Source organism: Aotus nancymaae, unplaced genomic scaffold (assembly GCF_030222135.1).
Source record: "Aotus nancymaae isolate 86718 unplaced genomic scaffold, 86718_ANA_hifiasm-v0.15.2.pri h1tg000011l, whole genome shotgun sequence".
Classification (NCBI taxonomy): domain Eukaryota; kingdom Metazoa; phylum Chordata; class Mammalia; order Primates; family Aotidae; genus Aotus; species Aotus nancymaae.
The window spans coordinates 14,627,656-14,649,548 of NW_026988422.1; the positions used below are offsets into that span (position 1 = coordinate 14,627,656).

The 21,893-nt window shown below is 38.7% G+C and overlaps 1 protein-coding gene across 5 annotated transcripts in view; it reads right to left on the reverse strand.

Moving 5' to 3' along the window:
- The window catches only part of SPICE1 (spindle and centriole associated protein 1), a 63,749-nt gene extending 43,714 nt beyond the window's left edge, over window positions 1-20,035 (reverse strand). For 2 of the 5 annotated variants that reach the window (XM_064374622.1, XM_064374618.1), the window contains exons 1-4: window positions 19,975-20,035; window positions 10,931-11,029; window positions 7,618-7,665; window positions 3,491-3,634 (exon numbers count right to left, since the gene is read on the reverse strand). In XM_064374622.1, the coding sequence (XP_064230692.1) occupies window positions 3,491-3,634; window positions 7,618-7,665; window positions 10,931-11,029 (291 nt within the window). In that variant the 5' untranslated portion in view covers window positions 19,975-20,035. The other 3 variants (XM_064374621.1, XM_064374619.1, XM_064374620.1) reach the window with 3 other exon arrangements.
- Between the last annotated feature and the right edge of the window lie 1,858 nt (window positions 20,036-21,893).

Sequence of the window (21,893 nt, forward strand, 5' to 3'; positions counted from 1 at the left end):
AAAGCTTATTTCCTAATAACAATTTTAAGAGTTTACTTTTTTAAAGAAACATTGACCTATCAAAATAAAGAAACAGAATTGACACATAAAGATTATAAGTAATAATCTTATTAACCATATTGAGATCTGATTTTTTTTTATAATGAGGTCTCAATAAAAGCCATTATCTGTCACCTTCTGCTAGTCCAAGCTTGCCCAACCCGCGGTACAGGATGGCTTTGAATGTGGCCTAACAAATTTGTAAATTTTCTTAAAATATTATGAGTTTTTTTTGTAACTTATTTTTTTTTTTAGCTCATCATCTATCATTAGTTAGTGTATTTTATGTGTGGTCCAAGACAATTCTTCTTTTTCCAGTGTGCCCCAGGGAAACCAAAAGATTGGATATCCCTGTTTAGTCTATGCCCTTGGGAAAAAATGGTTTGAGTGGCCAAAGATCAGTGTATTGGCTCTTATTTCTTCTTTCTAGATTTATAACTCCTCTTATAAAGACCATCTCTTGATAGGTAAACTGATCTCTACAAGCCTAACTGTATATATTACTCCTCTTATGAGTTTGCAGGGCACAAACTTAAACCTGTAACTGGTGGTACACATGATGGATTTTCAAAGGATCAAACTCTCTGCAAAAAAAAAAAAAAAATTATCAGAAACTTCGTCATCTTAGCCCTTTTGTACCATGGTAACAGACAGCAGGTGGAACTGGGAAATTACAAAGAGACTTTAGGAGTTATTACATTTTTGGGATTTATAAGATCTTTATGAAAGCCTCCCTCTCCCTGACTGAGAAGGAACTCTAATTTGCTTGATTCCCATGGCAGGGGTACATCTTACGGCAAATCAAATCTAAGATTATGCAGGCCAAACAGCTTTCTCTTAATTTATGTTCATCTAGGAGTCCAGCTTCAGGTGGATGGGTTCTTTTAGCATTAATAGATAATGATTAAGCTTATGTGGATATGTCTAAGAAGGCTTCTGCCTTTGGTCCACTGTATCCCTTAAACAGAGACATTGCAAATTTAGTAACACTGAAATAAAAGATGCACATATCCATTGACTAAGCAATTCTACTTTTAAGAATTTATCCTACAAATATATGTGTACCCAAAAACATTTTCAAGGATATTTATTACATTATTGATAGTATCAAGGTAGAAAACAATCCGTGGGTCACTGACACTACTACTTAAGTATACGGCAATGTTCTTTTCGTTTCTCCTTTAACGGCAGAACTCCAGCATTTTAGCCAATTACATGGCTAGATTTCCCACCCATCTCTGTAGGTGGGAATGGCCACGTGATGACTTTCTGGCCAACAGGATATAAGTAATAGGAGTAGCATGCACTGTTCTTCCTGTTTCCTGCTGGTTGGCATATAACTGAAGGAAGCTGCTATGGCTATTTTGTATTCAGAGACAGAAATTGTGTAATGAAGGACTGCAGAGTTCCCTACCAGCTACCACTTTCCTCTCAACTGTTTCATGAAATAGAAATAAATGTTTAAAACAAAACATATAGTAAGGTATTTATTTCCAGAAGCTTAAACTGTACTCTAATATACAACCTAAGTGTTCACCAATAAAGCACTGAATAAATGTGGTACATCTATATGCTATTGGCCATCAAACAGAAAAAGTAGATGTCTAAGTACTGACAGGGAATTATCTCCAAGATATGCTGGTAAAGAGAAAACACCTGAATCCCAATAAGAGAGGAGGTTCTCAATCCCTGCAGCACATTAAAATTACATAGGAACTCTCTAAAGAACACCTACATGGGGCCACATCCCAGGCCAACTAAATCTGAATCTCTGGGTACAGAATCCAGATAGTTATACAGATATATATAGAGAGAGAGTTTTTTTTTTTTTGTTTTTTTTTTTTTGAGATAGAGTGTCACTCTATTGCCCAGGCTGGAATGCAATGGCACGATCTCAGCTCACTGCAACCTGGGTTGAAGCAATCGTCCTACCTCAGCCTCCTGAGTAGCTGGGACTACAGCCACTCGCCACTGCGCCAGCTAATTTTTGGGATTTTTTGGTGGTGGTGTTTTTGAGACAGGCTGGAGTGCAATGGCACAATCTCAGCGCACTGCAACCTCTGCCTTCCAGGTTCAAGCGATTCTCCCACCTCAGCCTCCCAAGTAGTTGGGATTACAGGCACCAGCCACCATGGCTGGCTGATTTTTGTGTTTTTGTAGAGACAGGGTTTCACCATGTTGGTCAGGCTGGTCTTGAACTCTTGACTTCAGGTGATCCACCTGCCTTGGCCTCCCAAAATGCTGGGATTATAGGCATGAGCCGCCATGCCCAGCTGTTATACATTTTTTTTAATGGCACTTCTTGACCCTGACTGATTGTAATGTGCAGTGAGAGTTAAAAACCACTATACTAGTGCCTGAGGAAGCAGATCTACAAAAAGAAGGCAAAGAAACGTCACTCATCCTCTCTCACCTTTAAACACTTTCTTCTACCACATCTATAACTTATATGAGAAATTCAGGACATTAGCAGGAACCATAGGGAAAGGAAATAAAAGCCCAGAGTCTGATGCAATCCAAGCAGGCTGCCTTTCTTCATGGTCAGATCTGTGTTTTCACACCTTTCACTGAGAATTACCACACAGCATTTAAATGTATGTGACTTGTCCAAGATCACCAAAAGATACTTATCCGTAAAGCAGCATTTTCTCAATCAAGCCACTGTTCTTTTCTCAAGCTCATGTAAACATTTATTTGGGAGATATTATTCTTTCTGGTATCTCTAAGACTGAGACTTTATTTCAATAAGAAGCCTAACAAATTGCTAAAAAACAATGTATGATTCAAAGCTGCCATGAAAGGTCAGATAGCTAAGTGCTGTACATAAGCTTCAATCTGAACAAAGAGCAACACTCCAGACAAAGTACATTCCTTTACAATGACTTCAGCTCAAATTTTAAAAGGTTATTTGCTGTAGTTTCCTCTTATTTCCCATATTGCTTATCCCTACATATCTGATTACTTATCCAAACACCCATGTCTGGCAAAAGGTTAAGCCAAAGACAAGTTGCTTACTACTCAGTCGGACAAACATACATTATTATGTTGTTTTTTTTCAAAGTAATCTAACAGCACTGCTGTTGAACTAAGAAAAATAATTATAGCAGCTTATATATAAAAGGAGGAATAAGCAAAGATTGTGCTGATCACTTTGTAAGTATACCACTGAAATCTCGTAACAATACAACCAAATAATTTTAAATATGAGAAAATTCAGGCTAAAAAGTTAAATAATTTACTGAGGGTCACATAGCTAGTATGTTGTAGAAGAGAAATTCAAACCACCAAACTAGACTCCAATCACTCTGTTGCTTTTTTTGAAATGCACATGTAGATTATTGAATAAGAACGCAGTGATTACTAGAGTCACTCCAATGTGAATCAAATTGAGGGGAAAAACAAAGAACCCTATTTATCTCCTTTTTCTAACTCTAATGCAGTTTAGCATTACCTCCTTCATGATAGACAATCTTCTTTTCTCCAGATTTGAAGTTTCTGGTTTCTGCTTCCTCAATTTTCTCTTCAAAGCTTTTTCTTGGAGTTCCCAGTGTACTAACGCTTTATTCTTTGATTTGTGTATTTCATGACGACGTACCTGTATAGAAGAGTAATGGGGAGAAATGTCAGATATAGGTAACAGGCGGATAGAGGCAGCAAACTACATTGCCGTGTATGTACCTATGCAAAAATCCTGCATGTTCTGCACATGTACCGCAGAACCTAAAGTGCAATAAAATATATGTGTGTGTGTGTGTGTGTGTGTGGCGTGTGTGTGTATAACATAAAGGAATGTTTTAGACACGAAGAAGTGGCCTATTCATATGGTGAGACCACCTACTCTAGTTTGTCACTTTTTAAACTTCTTCTGATCCAATATATGCATATTTATATATATTCACAGCCAAAATTTTCAGTACCCTAAATTTTCAAAAATGATCTTCAAGAAATAAGTATATGGAACTGGTAAACCCACCTAAAAGATATACTGAAAGAAATATCAATTTCTACTACTTTTCTGCAAGTCTATCCAGCAAACCAGTGTTTTTCAATCCACAGGTTGGGACTCATTTAATGGATGATAAAATCAATGCATGGGTCAAAATCAGCTTTTTTTTTTTTTAAATATACACACATTAAGCACAATGTAAAAGGTACAAAATCCAGAGTCATCTTTAGCAAAGACACACTTGTTTCGTGACAATCACATCACTACCGAGAACTAATAATGCAGTGTGTTCATAGCCCTTCAATGGCTTCATGTGGAAGTGGGTCACTGAAAATACAGAAGTCAGGGAAGTAGAGTTCCTGAAGTACAAGAAGAGATATGAGCCAAAGGTCTTAAGTGTTAGAGGAGAGGGTTCACTACAGTGGCTAAAAATAAAAATAGATATTTGGTTTTACAAGGACTCTAGTATTCAGAACTATGAACATGAACATATGTGATAAAATGTACTGCTGAGTTTTCTCCAGTAAATAAGAAATCAATCTATTAAAGAAACAACCATAAATATAACACATGGATTCTGACTCACAAAAAAACAAATGAAGATGACTTTAGACAATTGAGGAGATTTGAATATGAGCTGAGTATTAGGTGATACAAAAAAATTATACTTTTGTTGGATGTAATGGCACTGTGATTATGTTGAAAAAAAAATATTTCTTAAAATGCAAACTGAATATGTAAGCACAAAATGATGTGTTCTCTTGAATTTGCTTTATAACATTTCGGTGAAAAAAAAAGGTAAGATGAAGCAACTTTGGCAAATTTTTAATAACTATTGTATCTGGGTGAACAGTACATAGTAGTTATTTCTATTCTTGTCTCCATTTTCCCACGAGTTTGAAATTTTTCATTTAAAAAATGTTAAGTCAGTTGGGCATCACTATTATTCTCAATAAATAGTTAATGAGCACCTACTAGGATTAAGACTCCCGGGTACACAAAGATGTATAGGATATGGTCTGTATCTCTCAAAAGCATTAACAATCTGCCCATGGAGATTGACCACATCCATATAAAGACAAATTACATGAATTAGATGTCATTTACTCAATGCCTTAGATAGTAAGACCAACAATAGTTTAGAGGAGATAATTGGTCTGTTTCAAAAAACAGGACTTCAAACTTACTATAAAACTATAGTAATCAAGACAGTGTGGTACTGGCATAAGGACTGACAAATCAGTGGAATATAATTGAGAGTGCTGAATAAGCATTTATATTTACAGACAAGTGATTTTTCAACAAGAGTTCCAAGATAATTCAATGGGGAAAAAGGTCTTTCCAACAAATGCTGTTTGAACAATGATTATCCCTTAGCAAAAAATAAAGTTGGGCCCCCCTCCTACCACACACCATACAGAAAAATTAACTTAAAATAAATTACAGTTCTACATATAAGAGCTACAACTATAAAACTCTTAGAAGAAAACATAGGTGTATATCTTTGTGAACCTTGGCTTAGGTAACAGTTTGTTAAACATGACACTAAAAACTCTAGTGAAAAAATAAAAAACATGTAAATCTGACTTCATCAAAATTAAAAACTTTCCAGCTTAAAGGACACCATCAAGAAACTGAAAAAACAAGAAAATGTGAGAAAATATTCGTATCTGATAAGGAATTTATATTCAGAATACATAATTTTTATAACTCATCAATAAAAGCACAAATAATCCAATTTTTAAATGACTAAGGTATTTGAATAGACATTTCTCCAAAGAATATATTACAAATGGCCAAAAAGTACATAAAAGGATGCTTAACATCATCTGTCATTAGGGAAATGCAAATTGCAACCAAAATGAGATAGCACTTTACACCTACTAAGAGAACTAAAATGAAAAAGGTGACAGTAGCAACAATGTGGGGAAACTGGAAGCCTCATAGATGCTGGTGGGGATGTAAATGGTGCAGCCACTTTGTAAAACAGTTTGAGGGCCGGGCGCGGTGGCTCACGCCTGTAATCCCAGCACTTTGGGAGGCTGAGGCGGGTGGATCACGAGGTCAAGAGATCGAGACCATCCTGTCAACATGGTGAAACCCCGTCTCTACTAAAAATACAAACAATTAGCTGGGCATGGTGGCGCATGCCTGTAATCCCAGCTACTCAGGAGGCTGAGGCAGGAGAATTGCCTGAACCCAGGAGGCGGAGGTTGCGGTGAGCCGAGATCGTGCCATTGCACTCCAGCCTGGGTAAGAAGAGCGAAACTCTGTCTCAAAAAATAAATAAAAATAAATAAAAAATAAAACTAAAAAAAAAGTTTGATAATTATTCAGAAAATTAAATATGGAGAAATTATGACTCAGCAATTCTACTCCTAGATGTATACATATAAAAGAACTGATAATATATGTTCACACAAAACTTGTACATGAATGTTCACAGCAGCATTATTACATAACAATGCAAAAGCAGAAACAATGCAAATGTCCACCAAGTGAACAACAGATAAATAAATGGTGGATCCATACAATGGAATAATTATAAGGAATGAAGAACTAATATGGGCTAGGCATGATGGCCAACACCTGTAATCCCAGCACTTTGGGAGGCTGAGGTGGGCAGATTCCTTGAGCCTAGGAGTTCAAGACAAGCCTGAGCAAGACAGCAAAGCCCTGTGTCTGCAAAAAATACAAAAATGAGCCAGGTGTGGTGGCATGCACCTGTAGTCCCAGGTACTCAAGAAGCTGAGGTGGAGATGGCTTGAACCCAGGAGGTGGAGACTGCAGTGAGTGGAGACTGATACATGCTAAGACAGGGATGAACCTTGAAAACATTATGGTAACAGAAAGAAGTTAGTCACAAAAGGCCACATATTGTATTCCATGCATATGAAATATCCAGAACAGGCAAATACATAAAAGCACGAAGTAAACTGGTCATTGCTACAAACTGGGAGGAACTGGGCACAAGGAGTGACTGTTAATGGGTATAGGGTTTCATTTTGGGGTAATGAAAACATTCATGTTGCACAACTCTGAATATACCAAAAATCACCAAACTATACACTTGGAACAGATTTTATGGTATGTGAACTATATCTCAATAAATCTTAAGAACAAAAAAAAGTGGAAACGTTAAAAAAAAAGTAGAACTTGAACTAGGATAAAGAAGTAAAGAATGATTTGAACACGTAGAAAAGAAGGTACAGAAACTGTTCCAAGTAAGGAATAGGGGCTCAGACGTGGAAATATTCATGGCATATTCAAGGGATAAATTATTACACTAACTAGAACAATATGTTTGTATAGAGAAGTAACAAATAATGCTGAAAATATATCTATAGATCGTTTTAAAAGGCAGATAGATGTACATAGGGCAGTACTAGATTGAAGAGATTTCAGCTGTAAACCCAACACATTTAATGAAATTCTAATACATATTAATTGATATTCCTAGCTAAAATCAGGAAGTCCAGAAGATAAGCTTTTTGATTTTATATAGACATAAACAAGATTAAACATAAGTGAACAACTTCCAGGAAGTGCATATAGTTTCTATTCTAAAAGTTACAAGTCAAATACCAAACAAAACACTGAATAAATGACTTCAGTTTCGATAATGAACTTACCAGATCTTCAGGAGTTGACCGATGAACTGTTAGATCAGTCACAGTATTCTGTAAAAAAAAAAAAAAAAAAAAGTGGGGGAGGGGCCTTTCTTTAAAAAAGAAAAAAAAAGTTTTCTTATAAAATATACACACTTGGGAGGCCGAGGCAGGTGGATCACGAGGTCAACAGATCGAGACCATCCTGGTCAACACGGTGAAACCCCGTCTCTACTAAAAATACAAAAAATTAGCTGGGCATAGTGGCGCGTGCCTGTAATCCCAGCTACTCAGGAGGCTGAGGCAGGAGAATTGCCTGAACCCAGGAGGCGGAGGTTGCGGTGAGCCGAGATCGCGCCATTGCACTCCAGCCTGGGTAACAAGAGCGAAACTCCGTCTCAAAAAAATATATATATATATACACACTTACTGGATTTTAATGGCTAAATAGGTTTCAAAATCCTAGGATCAAAAACTCTTTCATTCTAGGAACCAGTATTCTCAATTTAGGTATTAACACATATTAGTTAGGTGTATTTATAGAAAATAACAGAATAATTTTAGATATCTTACAGAAAATAAATACTGGATTCACCAGCAGTCATACATTATATTAAAACAATGAAATATTGAAAATGAATATATGGTATATGAATAAATGGCAGTATATATTTAAAATGAGTAAGTTTAACTGAAGTTTTAGTTTTCACACTGTGTTCTATGGAATCCCAGGATTCCACAATGTAACTCTAAAGGTTCCTAAAAAACAGTGTGATCACTGGCAGGGCACAGTGTCTCACGCTTGTAATCCCAGCACTTTGGGAGGCCGAGGCAGGTGGATCACATGAGGTCAGGAGTTCAAGACCAGCCTGACCAACACAGCAAAACCCTGTCTCTACTAAAAATACAAAAATTAGCTGGGTGTGGTAGTGGGCGCCCATAATCCCAGCTACTCGGGAGGCTGATGCAAGGGAATCACTTGAACCCAGGAAGTAGAGGCTGCAGTTAGCCAAGATTATGCCACTGCACTCCAGCCTCGGCAATAAAGCGAGATTTCATCTCAAAAAAAAAAAAAAGTGTGACCACTATAGAGAGGTTCAGTTTGTGTCTGCAAACATCTTAAGCATAGATGCTACTACCATGAAAGATGAAATCTGAGGGCAATGTATAATTTCACAAAATGTGAAAAGTCACTTAAAAGGCACTAAACTAAAATGGCAGGGCTACCCCACTGCACTACTCCATAAGTTATCACTAATATCAGAGTCCATGTAAATAGCACCCCCTGAAATTGTGTGGTACACAGCCTGCACAGTTCAAAGTAGCAACCTGTAACTTGGCCCTTTCCAAAGCAACTTCAGCCATTTTGCTACACAGATTTGGTAAGGCAGGAAATAAAATAAGTTAGTTTCACTTCTAAGTGATGAGGAACACAAAGAGTCAAAATAGATTCTGATCAAAGATTAAACTTTTTGGCCATGATTTATATTTGGCTCAAGGCTTTTCTATATGAAAACTGTTAATACTTTTACACTTATTTAGAAAGGTAAAAGATAAAAGCCAGGCATGGTGGTGTGCGCCTGTAGTCTCAACTACTCAGGAGGCTCAGGAGGCCGAGGCAGGAAGATCGCATCACAAGCCCAGGAGTTTGAGGCCAGCCTTGGCAAAATAGCAAGGCCTTGTCTCAAAAAAAAAAAAAAAAGAAAAAAGGAAAAGGTAAAAGAAAGGTACTACAAGATCATGAGAATTGTTTTTAATAATCATTTAAAAACTCAGGCATACAGATAAATGATATGCTTGAAATTTGTTCTCATGGAAGAAAATAATTCCATCAATACTAGTTGTTTAAAACTTTCTGAAATTGCCTTTAAATCTAATCTACAAGCCATTTCAGAAAATGTCTCACTATTTTTATCAAGACAGTATTAATCAGTTTCATCTCTTCTCCATCATTTACCATTTACTTCAAATGACTTATGACTATTTTCCAAGTTCAGTCTACCTTCAAAAAACAAAAGATTTTTCCAGCACTGCAGATAATAAAAAGTAAATGAGGAAGGTTCTTAATGCAATTTCAAATGATAGGTTTCAATTAAGTTTTGAGCAATAGCAGCATGCTGGAATAAATGCAGTCATCCCACAGTATCCAGGATCCCCACATATATCAAAATCCACACATACTCAAATCCTACATTATAGTATCTCCACGAAGCAAAACCCACATACAGGTTTTGCATATGTATTTTCAATCTATCTTTGGTTGTAGAGGTAGAACTCAGGGATACAGTCAACTATATTTATTGAAAAAAAAATTCATGTATAAGTGAACCCATGAAACTCAAAGGTGATGTTGTTCAAAAGTCAACTGTACTGAACTTCCCAAAGTAACCACTCTGAAGGGGAAAATACTTACGTTATCATATTTTTCTTTCCTATTGATCAGTTTCCTTACCTTACAGTCACATTCTTATTATTAAAATTTTACAGCCATTCAGACAGCAACAAAAGAAGTCCCCCTCCCCCACTTCAAAGGCTGTCAGTTTGCCCAGCATATCTGGCTAACATGGTAGGTTGCAAACCAGAAGATTCCAAGTTCAAAAGAATCCTTGAGATCCAAACTAGCTACTCAGGAGGCTAAGGCAGAAGGATCGCTGGAGTCCAGGAGTTTAAGGCTGCAGTGGGCTATGATGGCAACACATCACTCCAGCCTGAGTGACAGAGCGTGACCCTGTCTCTTAAAAAGAAGATATAAATCCCTGTGGTAACACCAGGCAATATTCAGGTTAGGAGCCAGAAATGATATGTCACAGGTACTTGAGACTTGTCTTACATTGTAAGAGAACATTTGTTCTGAAACTGATCAACCACTGGAAGTGAGCAATTTATGGGATAAAAGAGCAAAGATCACCTATTTTTTTTCAGCCAAAAATGGCACTCACATGGTTATGAAATCACTGATTGCTCTGAACAAATCTAAAAAAGATACCGAAAAAATTCACAGACTACAGTGACACCGGCGAGCTGGGGTTGCCTTTATGCAATGAGTTCTCAAAGTGAAAGTGAGAAGACTTTCTTTTAAATATGCTCCCCGTTTCCTTAAGATTCCAATTCTTCAAAGGAGATAGAGGTTACAGTCTGGACATGTGTATTCTAAAAACTTCCCCCAAGGATTCTGCTCTTCCCTCCAAGACCTAGACTATCACATGCTCAGAAACCTATTCCAGCCTATTACATGATGAGCCCCATTCAGAACACCATCTTGCATTACTAGGGCCATATCTCTGTGTCCATTCCTACAGAGTAATGTTACATTATTTACTATCCCACCTATACTCACATCCCATTCTTGTTTCACTGAAGTCTTCTTCTTCTTTACTTTCAGTGTCTTTCTTACACCAACTCGGGGACCACAGCGGTTCACTCTGACAAATGACATCTGGGAATAATAATCATATCAACTTTTTAAAATACAAGAAAAAGCAATAAGCATCACCAGAGTTGAGAGAGACCTAAAAAAAACAAATTTTAAAATGTCAGAAGAAAAACTTAAGCATAATGAAAGGAACAGGCTATTAAAATACTTAGTTATTTCATTCTACAACTAATAAAAGTTGGTACTGATAATTATAATAAAAGAGGTCTCAAGTCAATAACATGTATATATATGATTAATAAAGAACTCTAGGAATGCAAAAATTATGGCCTAAAGCAGAGAACTAAAACAGTAGTCATAAGCTATGTCATCAGTTACACACATTCACAATTAGTAGAAAATAGGCCACTTAAAGCTAATAATATGAATGTAAGGTGAAGCGAGGAAAGGGCAAAAGAAAGTTGGAGTTCTTTTTTAAGCACTCTAATACTCAAAATCACTACCAGGTACATATGTGCTTACCTGAAAATAAAGGTAGCTAACCTTTAGAGAACAAATGAGGTATGATACCACTTCTAATATATCTGTCACATAATGCTAAATGGGGCTAATTACTGATTTTTTTCTATTGCTGCTAAATTTTAAAATAGAATTTTTAAATTGCCAACATTGGCTTGCCACTGTTTAAATAGGAATGCTAAGGACACTAGACTACATATTATACCAAATTAGAAAAACGTCCATAATCCCCAAACACCAGGATTTTACAATACATACGACTTTTAAAAAGCAGTATATACACATGACGACTGCTGCAGAACCTTTTAACCTACCTAAATTACAGAACTTTCCAGCTGACCCCCTTACTCCCAATTAGTCTAAAACAAGAACTCTAGTATTTTCCTTAAGTACTTTTTTTGAAAAAAATTACTACTATAATAAAAATGTCTAAATACAAGTATTTCTTAAGATTTGTCCTCAATCTTCCTTGCACTCTGTACTCTCTCTTAACAAGAACATTCACTCCTTAAACATCGTATCTAATTTCAGCATTTACAATTCAGCCAAAGAAAACAAGTTACATACAAGTTAGAGAACAACATTTAAGTATTATGATGGTAACAATGATGATAGCAGAGGTGGTAATGATGGCATCGGCTAACACATATTGTGTGCTTACTATAAGCCAGATACTATTTTTAGCTCTTTAAACATTATTTTCTTGAATCTTCACAATAACCCCATGAGGTACTTAATAGTTATTCCTCATTTTACGGATGAGAAAACTAATAGACATAAGTTAACCAACCATGAAGGTCACACAGTTAGTAAGTAGCAGAGCCATAAGTAGCATTTAAAAAGACATAAAATAGGCCGGGCGTGGTGGCTCAAGCCTGTAATCCCAGCACTTTGGGAGGCCGAGGCGGGTGGATCACGAGGTCAAGAGATCGAGACCATCCTGGTCAACATGGTGAAACCCCGTCTCTACTAACACAAAAAATTAGCTGGGCATAGTGGCGTGTGCCTGTAATCCCAGCTACTCAGGAGGCTGAGGCAGGAGAATTGCCTGAACCCAGGAGGCGGAGGTTGCGGTGAGCCGAGATCGCGCCATTGCACTCCAGCCTGGGTAACGAGCGAAACTCCGTCTCAAAAAAAAAAAAAAAAAAAGACATAAAATATAATAGAACTAAGAGTCTAAAACAAACTCTTACATTTTTAGTCAGTTTACTTTCAACAACGGTGCCAAGACAGTTCAATGGGAAAAGAATAGTCTTTTCAACAGATGGTGCTGGGACAACTGGATACACATATGAAAAAGAATGAAGTCGGAATCCTACCTCACATCATATTCAAAAATTAAATTGAATCATGGATTTAAATACATAGAGCTAAAACTACAAAACTCTTAGAAGAAAACAGGAATAAATCTTCATGAGCCTTGAGTTAAGCAATGGTTTCTGAGAAATGACACAAAAAGCACAAGCAACCAAAGAAAAAAATAAATTCACCTTAATCAAAGTTAAGAATTTTGGTGCTTTGAAGACACAATCAAGAAGATGAAGACAACCAATAGAATGGGAGAAAGTATCTGCAAATCATTTATCTGACAAAGGACTTGAATCCAGACTATATAAAGAATTGTTACAACTCAACAATTTTAAAAATCCGATTTAAAAATGGGAATAGGACTTGAATAGACATTTCTCCAAGGAAGATACTATACATGGCTAATAAGCACATGAAAAGATGTTCAACATACTTAGTCGTTAGGGAATTACCAATCAAAACCACAATGAGATACCACTCACACCGACTAGGATCACTATAATCAAAAAGATGGACAACAACAAGCACTGGCAAGAATATGGAGAAACTAGAATCCTCACATATTGCTCACGGAATATAAAATGGTGTAGGCAGCCTGGAAACAGCTGGCAATTCCTCAAGAAGTTAAACACGAGTAACCACATGACCCAGCAATTCCACTCACATATTTACTATATCCAAAAAAACTGAAAACTTAAGTCTATATAAAAACTTGTATATAAAAGGTCATGGCAGCATTTTTAACAGACAAAAACTAGAGACATTACCTGAATGTCCACCAACTGATGACTGTATTAATAAAATGTGGCATATCTACACAATGGAATATTACTTGGCAATAATAAGCAATAATATACTGATAATATGCTACAACATGAATGAATCTTGAAAGGGTTCTAAACACAGAAGGTCCTGTATTGTTTGATATCATTTATATGATGTGTCTAGCATAACCAAATCCACAGAGACATAGATTAGTGATTGTCAGCATCTAGAGGGAGCATAGAATGGAGAATGACTACTAATGGGTATAGGGTTTCTTTGGGGAGTGAAAAAAATGTTCTGGAATTAGACAGTGATGTTAGTTGCACAATTATGTGAACAGACTAAAAACCTCTGAACTGTATGCTTTAAAGGGTGAATTATAGCTCAATAAAGCTGTTATTTTAAAAGATATGAAAACAATTGTTATTCAAAGAAATGAGTCTACTGCATTTTAAACACTTAGATCTTTAACCACTTAGATCTCAATTTACTCTGCAAAAACAAACAGGAGTCATAAAATGTCAGTATACCTATATGATGAATTACACATCCATTGAAATTATATTAAGGAAAATGTTTAAAATTATATTAAGGAAAATCCATAAGAAGTATAAAAAGTAGAATACAGAACTGAATGTATGGTATATTCTCAATGATGTTGGAATGCAGGTATTATTAATAAAGCACTTATCTCTACTAAGAGCGTCACATTTGATCCCACAACCCTGTGAGGCCGTTCTGTCTTGAGAGACAATATAGTATAAAGGCTAAGAACGCAGTCTGGAAACACTGTCTGGGTTTACATCCCAGCTTTGTCACTAACTATAAAACAGAACTTATTAAATATATAAGTGTTTAGAATCCCAGCTGATATGGTTTGGCTGTGTCCCCACCCAAATCTCATTTTGAATTGTAATCCCATAATCCCCATTATAAAATACATGCACACACATGTTCACTGCAGCATTATTCACAATAGAAAAGACATGGAATCAACCCAAATGCCCATGATTGATAGACTGGATAAAGGATTGTGGTACATATACATCAATGAATACTATGCAGCCATAAAAAAGAATGAGATCATGTCCTTTGCAGGGACATGGATGGAGCTGGAAGCCATTATCCTCAGCAAATGAATGCAGGAACAGAAAACCAAACACCACATGTTCTCACTTATAAGTGGGTGCTGAACAATGAGAATACATGGACAAAACATCACACACTGGGGCCTGTCAGACAGCAGCAGGAGGGTGGGTGGAGGGAGAGCAACAGGAAAAATAGCTAATCCATGCTAGGTTGAATACCTAGGTGATGGGCTGATAGGTGCAGCAAACCACACATTTACCTATGAAACAAACCAGCACATATTGCACGTCTACCCTAGAACTTGAAACAAAATTTTAAAATATTAAGAATATTAAAATTCAAAAAAATGAAAAATGAAGCTTAGAGAAAGTATATAGCTCAAAGTCATACAAATAATAATGAGCAGAGCCGGGAGCTGACACTCAAGATCAGGTCTGACTAATTCTAAAGCACATGCCAGAAAACTTTGCCAGAAATTGGTTACCTCTGTTTGGTTCTATATTTCCCAAACTTTCTACAATGAACCTATGTTACTCTTAAAAATAGGGAAAAAATTATTTCAAGTTACATTCAGAATATTTTATTTATTCAGAAGCTAAAATTCCACCAGGCTCAATTCTGAAAAACCAGGCATGATTCTGAAATATGCAAAGGCTTATGAGTAGTCAAAAACAGCTGTCCAAAGGTCCAAGCACTTGTTTTTAGTCACAGGTGAGGTCCCTGATATACCAATATCAAAAATTTAGAAAAAGAAGCAGTATCTTTTTTTTTTTTTTAATTGCACTTTAGGTTCTGGGGTACATGTGCAGAACATGTATGATTGTTGCATAGGTACATACGTGGCAACATGGTTTGCTGCCTCCATCCCCCCGTCACCTCTATCCGGCATTTCTCCCCATGTAATCCCTCCCCAACCTCCCTACCCCATGCTGTCCCGCCCCTATTCCCGCCCCCAATAGACCCCAGTGTGTGATGCTCCCCTCCCTGTGTCCATGTGTTCTCATTGTTCAACACCCATCTATGTATGAGTGAGAACATGCAGTGTTTGATTTTCTGTTCTTGTGTCAGTTTGCTGAGAATGACCGTTTCCAGATTCATCCATGTCCCTACAAAGGACAGGAACTCATCATTTTTTATGGCTGGTAGTATTCCATGGTGTATATGTGCCACATTTTCCTTATCCAGTCTATCATCGATGGGCATTTAGGTTGGTTCCAGGTCTTTGCTATTGTAAACAGTGCCGCAATGAATATACGTGTGCATGTGTCTTTATAATTGAACAATTTATAAACCTTTGGATATATACCCAGTAATGGGATTGCTGGGTCAAATGGAATTTCTATTGCTAGGTCCTTGAGGAATCGCAGTATCTTTTAATCATATAAACTTGTACACTAATAGTGACTTATAGTAAATTCGATATATCCAAACAAAAACTTCTTTAAGCAAAGATGCGGAAATTAATATAAACACACACACACACACAAAAGAAATGGTTAAAAATGGTTGTGGTCACCTTAAAATTATCCCCAGTGATTTGTGGTACTTATATAATCTCCTCCCTTAAAGTATGAGAAGGACCTCTAACTTGTTTTAGCCAATAAAATAAGGCAAATGTGAGGATAGATGTCATTCTTGTGATTATTTTACACAAGAATGTGTAACCATATCTGTCTTAGAAGACCATAGCAGAAGACGTTTTCCTGCTGGCCTTGAAGACACAAAACACCAAGTTGTAACTCTCTGTGGAAAAAGCCAGAGACAAAGAATTCAAGGAGCTGCAGGCAGCCTCTAGGACCTGAGGACGGCCTTCAGTAAACAACTAGGGCAAGGTGGGGAGGTGATGAGGCTCAGTCATAAAGCCACAAGGAAATAAATTCTGCCAACAACCTAAGTGCATGTAGGAGTGGATTTTTACCAAGTTGAGCCTCCAGATGAGAATGCAGACTGGCCAACAACTTGATTACAGCTTTGGAAAGCCCTAAGCAGAGAATCTAAGCCATGTCCAAACTCATAACCCACAGAAATTGTGAAAGGATAGGATAAATAGTAATTGTTTTAGGACACTAAATCTGTGGTAATTTACTATCTGTGTACGGTAGGATGACACAGGTATAGCTAAGCTGCTGTCCCATCTTTGCCCTTCTCTTGCCATCCAACTTCATGAAGAGGTACACTTTAGCCTGTATTTGCTAATCCTTAGTTCTACCTCCAAGTTTCATTAATTACAAAACCTCTGACCCCAACTTTGCACTGAAAAGCATTCTCTCGAACACCACCAATTATAGTAACCATACTTTTCTCAACCAAGGATCAAATGCTGTGGTCTAACAAAGGAATTTTGTGCCACTTACAGAAACCAGAGAGCGTAAGTATGCTACAGTTCATTGTCAAAATGTAAAACTAGAGGTATTCTGATGGTTTACAGTGTTAAGACATCAAATATTAAAATTAGCAGAGCCAAGAAAAGCTATGCCTGTTTGGAGAAACTGAAATACTAACAACAGCCCTTTCCAGCTCTGCACACTCCCACTCCTAGAAGCCCTCTCCTCCCTTGGCTTCCAGGACACCCTTTCTGTTTTTCTTCTATGATTTTCTCCTTTTCTTCATGGGCTCTATTGTCCCCTCTGCACACACAACTTAATCAATGATCTCCACCCAGTTCTACCTCAATTCTCAGTCCTCTTGTCTTTTCATTAGATACCCTCTCCTGTCATTAATTATTTGGAGGACTGCAGCACACACCAGGCACTGGCTAGGCATTAGAGATATAAGTAAACTAAGTAAACTAAACTAAGTCACTAGTAAACAAGTCTAATATGGTGCCAGCTCTCATAGAGCTGCTTTCTTGATCAAGGGTCAGTTCACATCCTGCCTCAGTGATCTCACCTACTCCCTTGAGCAAAGCTATGAATGTATGGACACACAAACATACTGTGAAAATGAGACCCAAATCAATGATTTACACCTTTCCTCAAAACATCAAACACAGTGGCTCGCATCTGTAATTCCAGCAACTCAGGAGGCTAAGGCAGGAGGACAGCTTGAGGCAGCTCAAGACCAGCCTGTGCAACATAGCGAGATCCTGTCTCTAAATTTCTTTTTTTTAATTAGCCAGGAGTGGCAGCGAGTGCCTATAGTTCCAGCTACTCAGGAGACTGAGGTGGGAGGACTGCTTGAGCCCAGGAGTTGGAGGCTGCAGTGAGCTATGATGGTGCCCCTGTACTCCATCCTGGGCAACAGAGTGTAACTCTGTCTCTTAAAATAAACAAAACAAAAACACCAAATGCTCAATTTCTAACTACCTACTGTGCACATCTCCAAAATACCACAAATACAGTATATCAAAATTCAGCTCATCATCATACCTCAGATCTCTACTTGCTGATATATAACTGGTTGATATATATAACTCGATAAATATGTTGAATTAAGCTGAATTTACAGAATTACAATCTTCCAGCTCTTCCCATTTAAAACCTCAGCATCACCTGTTCCACATCTCTTGGTGAACCAGACAAGGAATCTAGCTCCTCCAATTTAAAACCTCAGCATCACCTGTTCCACATCTCTTGGTGAACCAGACAAGGAATCTAGCTCCTCCAATTTAAAACCTCAGCATCACCTGTTCCACATCTCTTGGTGAACCAGACAAGGAATCTAGCTCCTCCAATTTAAAACCTCAGCATCACCTGTTCCATATCTCTTGGTGAACCAGACAAGGAATCTAGCTCCTCCAATTTAAAACCTCAGCATCACCTGTTCCACATCTCTTGGTGAACCAGACAAGGAATCTAGCTCCTCCAATTTAAAACCTCAGCATCACCTGTTCCACATCTCTTGGAGAACCAGACAAGGAATCTAGCTCCTCCAATTTAAAACCTCAGCATCACCTGTTCCTTATCTCTTGGTGAATCTATTAACTTTTTCTCTAAAAATTTCTCTTGCCCGCTTTTCTTCATCTCTACTAAAAATATTTTCGTTCAGGCTCTCATTATTCTAATAGTCTCCCTTTCACTCCTCAGTCGCTCACTTCATCATCCATCTATCAATTTAACTAATATTTTGAAAGCACCACCTAAGAGCGAGGCACCAGGTATAACAAGAAAGTAGAATAGTCTATGCCCCTCCAGAGTTTAGTTTCTAAGAGGACCAAATTAAACAAGTATTTTCAACAAAGGGTAGCATGAGAAGTAAATTCTGTGTGCCATGAAAGTACCTAACTCTGTGCGGTAAGAAAACGCTGCCTCCTCTCTGTAATAACCCCAGAAATGTTTGCACTGACTGAGAGCCAAAATACGAATAAAAGTTAGAAGCAGGAGAAAAAATATTCCAGGCAAAGGAAAATGCATTTACGAAGAGTTTGAGAAGTTCAGTTCAATTAACAAAGATCTGAGAGGGTGAGAGGTTAAAGGAAGAAAGGCAGAGGGCAGATTGTAGTCTTATGAGCCACAGCAATTGGAACACTATCCTAAAGACCACAGGAAGCCACTGAAGAATTTTAAACGGGGACAGCTATGACGGGATTTAGTAAATCCACTGACTGGTGTGGAAAACTGATGAAAGAGAAACAAGAACTCTTTCCAAACATTGTTGAATCAACGCTACCTATATGCATGGATAGAGAATAGACCTCAACCCTTTACTTACTTCCTCTAAAGATTCCAATGGCTCCCCATGGTCAAGCGGAATTCAACTCAGCTTGGCATTAAGACCCTCTCCCCCATATGGCCCGGCTGACCTTTCTTTCCAGTATTCTCTCACATCTCCCGCCAATCCTAAAACCAAGCTCTTGCCTCACATATAGTTGCAACCATTCTTTTCTCTCTGCTTAGAACACCCGTCAGGCTCACTCTCTTTTCTATCGGGTTAACTTCCACGGACTCTTCAAACCTCACACAGGCGAAGCTTTCTGAGAAGCCCCTCTCTGACGTCCATCGGTTTAAATGACTCTCCCCGTCCCAAAGCACCCTGGATAGTTTGCCTCTCTCCTGCTAGACGGTAAATCCCCCGAACGCTACAATCGAGTACTCCCTATCACCAGCTGTGTGCAAAAGCCCCCGAAAGCGATGCGCACGCGCACACTCGGGGTGCTCTGGCACCACTCACAAACACACCCAGACACGCACCCTGACACGCACTTGCACTCTCAAAACACAGAGCCGCCGCAGCGCTTCCTGAAGTAATGATTCCCCAACCGGACGCCTGCATCCCAGGGAGCAGAGAGACGCCACCACCGTTCTCCCCTACTCGTTTTTTGTAGCCTAGGTCCCTAAGGTTCGTTGGGACTGCGAGCTGCAAGCCTCCAATCCAACATCTCAACCTGCCTTGCCGTTTCCCGACTGCCGCCGCCACCGCAACTTCAAGCTCCGGAACCGCGGAGCGCGCCACAGGTTTACCCAGCCCGCGGCTTCCGGGCTGTTGCCTAGGTCACCAGAGCCCCGCCCCCACGCCCTTGCGTATATCCGGCGAGCCCAGTGCGCAGGCGCCTCCCAAAGCCTAGTTTGGGTTCTCAGTCTTAGGTGATGGTGGTTCTTGCTCTCCGGAAGTGTGGTCTCTGCAAGGTTCAGGGCAAATCATTAAAGAATAGGCATGTAGCCGGGCGCGGTGGCTCATGACTGTAATCCCAGCACTTTGGGAGGCCGAGGCGGGTGGATCACGAGGTCAAGAGATTGAGACCATCCTGGTCAACATGGTGAAACCCCGTCTCTACTAAAAATACAAAAATTAGCTGGGCATGGTGGCGCGCGCCTGTAATCCCAGGTACTCAGGAGGCTGAGGCAGGAGAATTGCCTGAACCCAGGAGGCGGAGGTTGCGGTGAGCCCAGATCGTGCCATTGCACTCCAGCCTGGGTAACAAGAGCAAAACTCCGTCTCAAAAAAAAAAAAAAAAAAAAAGAATAGGCATGTAGCATTAGCCAGTGCCTCCAGAATTCTCTAAAAGAAAGATGTTTCTGGCCTCACCAGACTTCACATTTCACTTAATTTGCTTTTATCTCTATTCATTGGTCTAAAATGTTTAGTACTATAATCCCAGCACTTTGGGAGACATGAGCAGGAGGATTGCCTGAGCCCAGGAGTTTGAGACAAGTGTGGGCAAGATGGCAAGACCCCGTCTCTACAAAAAATTTAAAGAATTAGTTGGGCTTGGGAGTATGCCTGTGGTTCCAGCTACTCAGGAGGCCGAAGTGGGAGGATCGCTTGAGCCCAGGAGGTCAAAGCCACAGAGAGCCAGTCGTGCCACTGCACTCCAGCCTGGGCTACAAAGCAAGACCCTGTCTCAAAAAAAAAAAAAAAAATGCTTATTACAACCTACAAATGTGCTGGAGAACTAGGTTGTATGGAGGGTGAAAAACAGGCAAGGTAGGACTTACAGCATGGTAGCAGACAGTTATCAATGACAAAAATATCAAATTAAAATTATGATGAGTGCTAAGAAGGAAGCACTCTAACCAAATACTTAGCTTATTATTATAGTAATATTTGAATTACTCAGGAAAGCTGAGACAGGAGTAGGCCAGTGGGGAAGGGAAAAAGAATCCTGCAGAGGGAGCTGCATGTGCAAAGACATGGAAAATGCAAGGGACAGGAAGAAGTCCAGTGTGTCTGAAGTTTGGAGAACAGTGGGAACTTGGTGTTTCTCATTAGAATCTCATTAACTTGGTGTTTCTCATTAGAATCTCATTAACTTGGTGTTTCTCATTAGAATCAAAGGAAGCAACAAGACAGAATAACAGTTCAAACATATTCAAAGAAAACAAACTGTCAACCTACAATCCTTATACTATTCCTTTTTTTTTTTTTTTTTTTTTGAGATACAGTCTCACTCTGTCACCCAGGATGGAGTGCAGTGGCACAATCTCAGCTCACTGCAGCCTCCACCTCCCAGGTTCAAGCAATTCTCCTGCCTCAGCTTCCCGAGTAGCTGGGACTACAGGTGCATACCACCACACTCGGCTAATTTTTGTATTTTTAATAGAAACAGGGTTTCTCCATGTTGGTCAGTCTGGTCTTGAATTCCTGGCCTCAGGTGATCTGCCCTCCTTGGTCTCCCAAAGCGCTGGGATTACAGGCCTGAGCCACGGCACCTGACCCTTATACTATTCCTGATACCACTAAAGATAGACTGTGATAAATTAAAGATGTAATACTATAAACCCTAAAACCACCACTAAAACAATGAAACTTATTGTTAAAAGCTTACAAAAGTCATATAAAGGATAATGAAACAAATACTTGATTAATC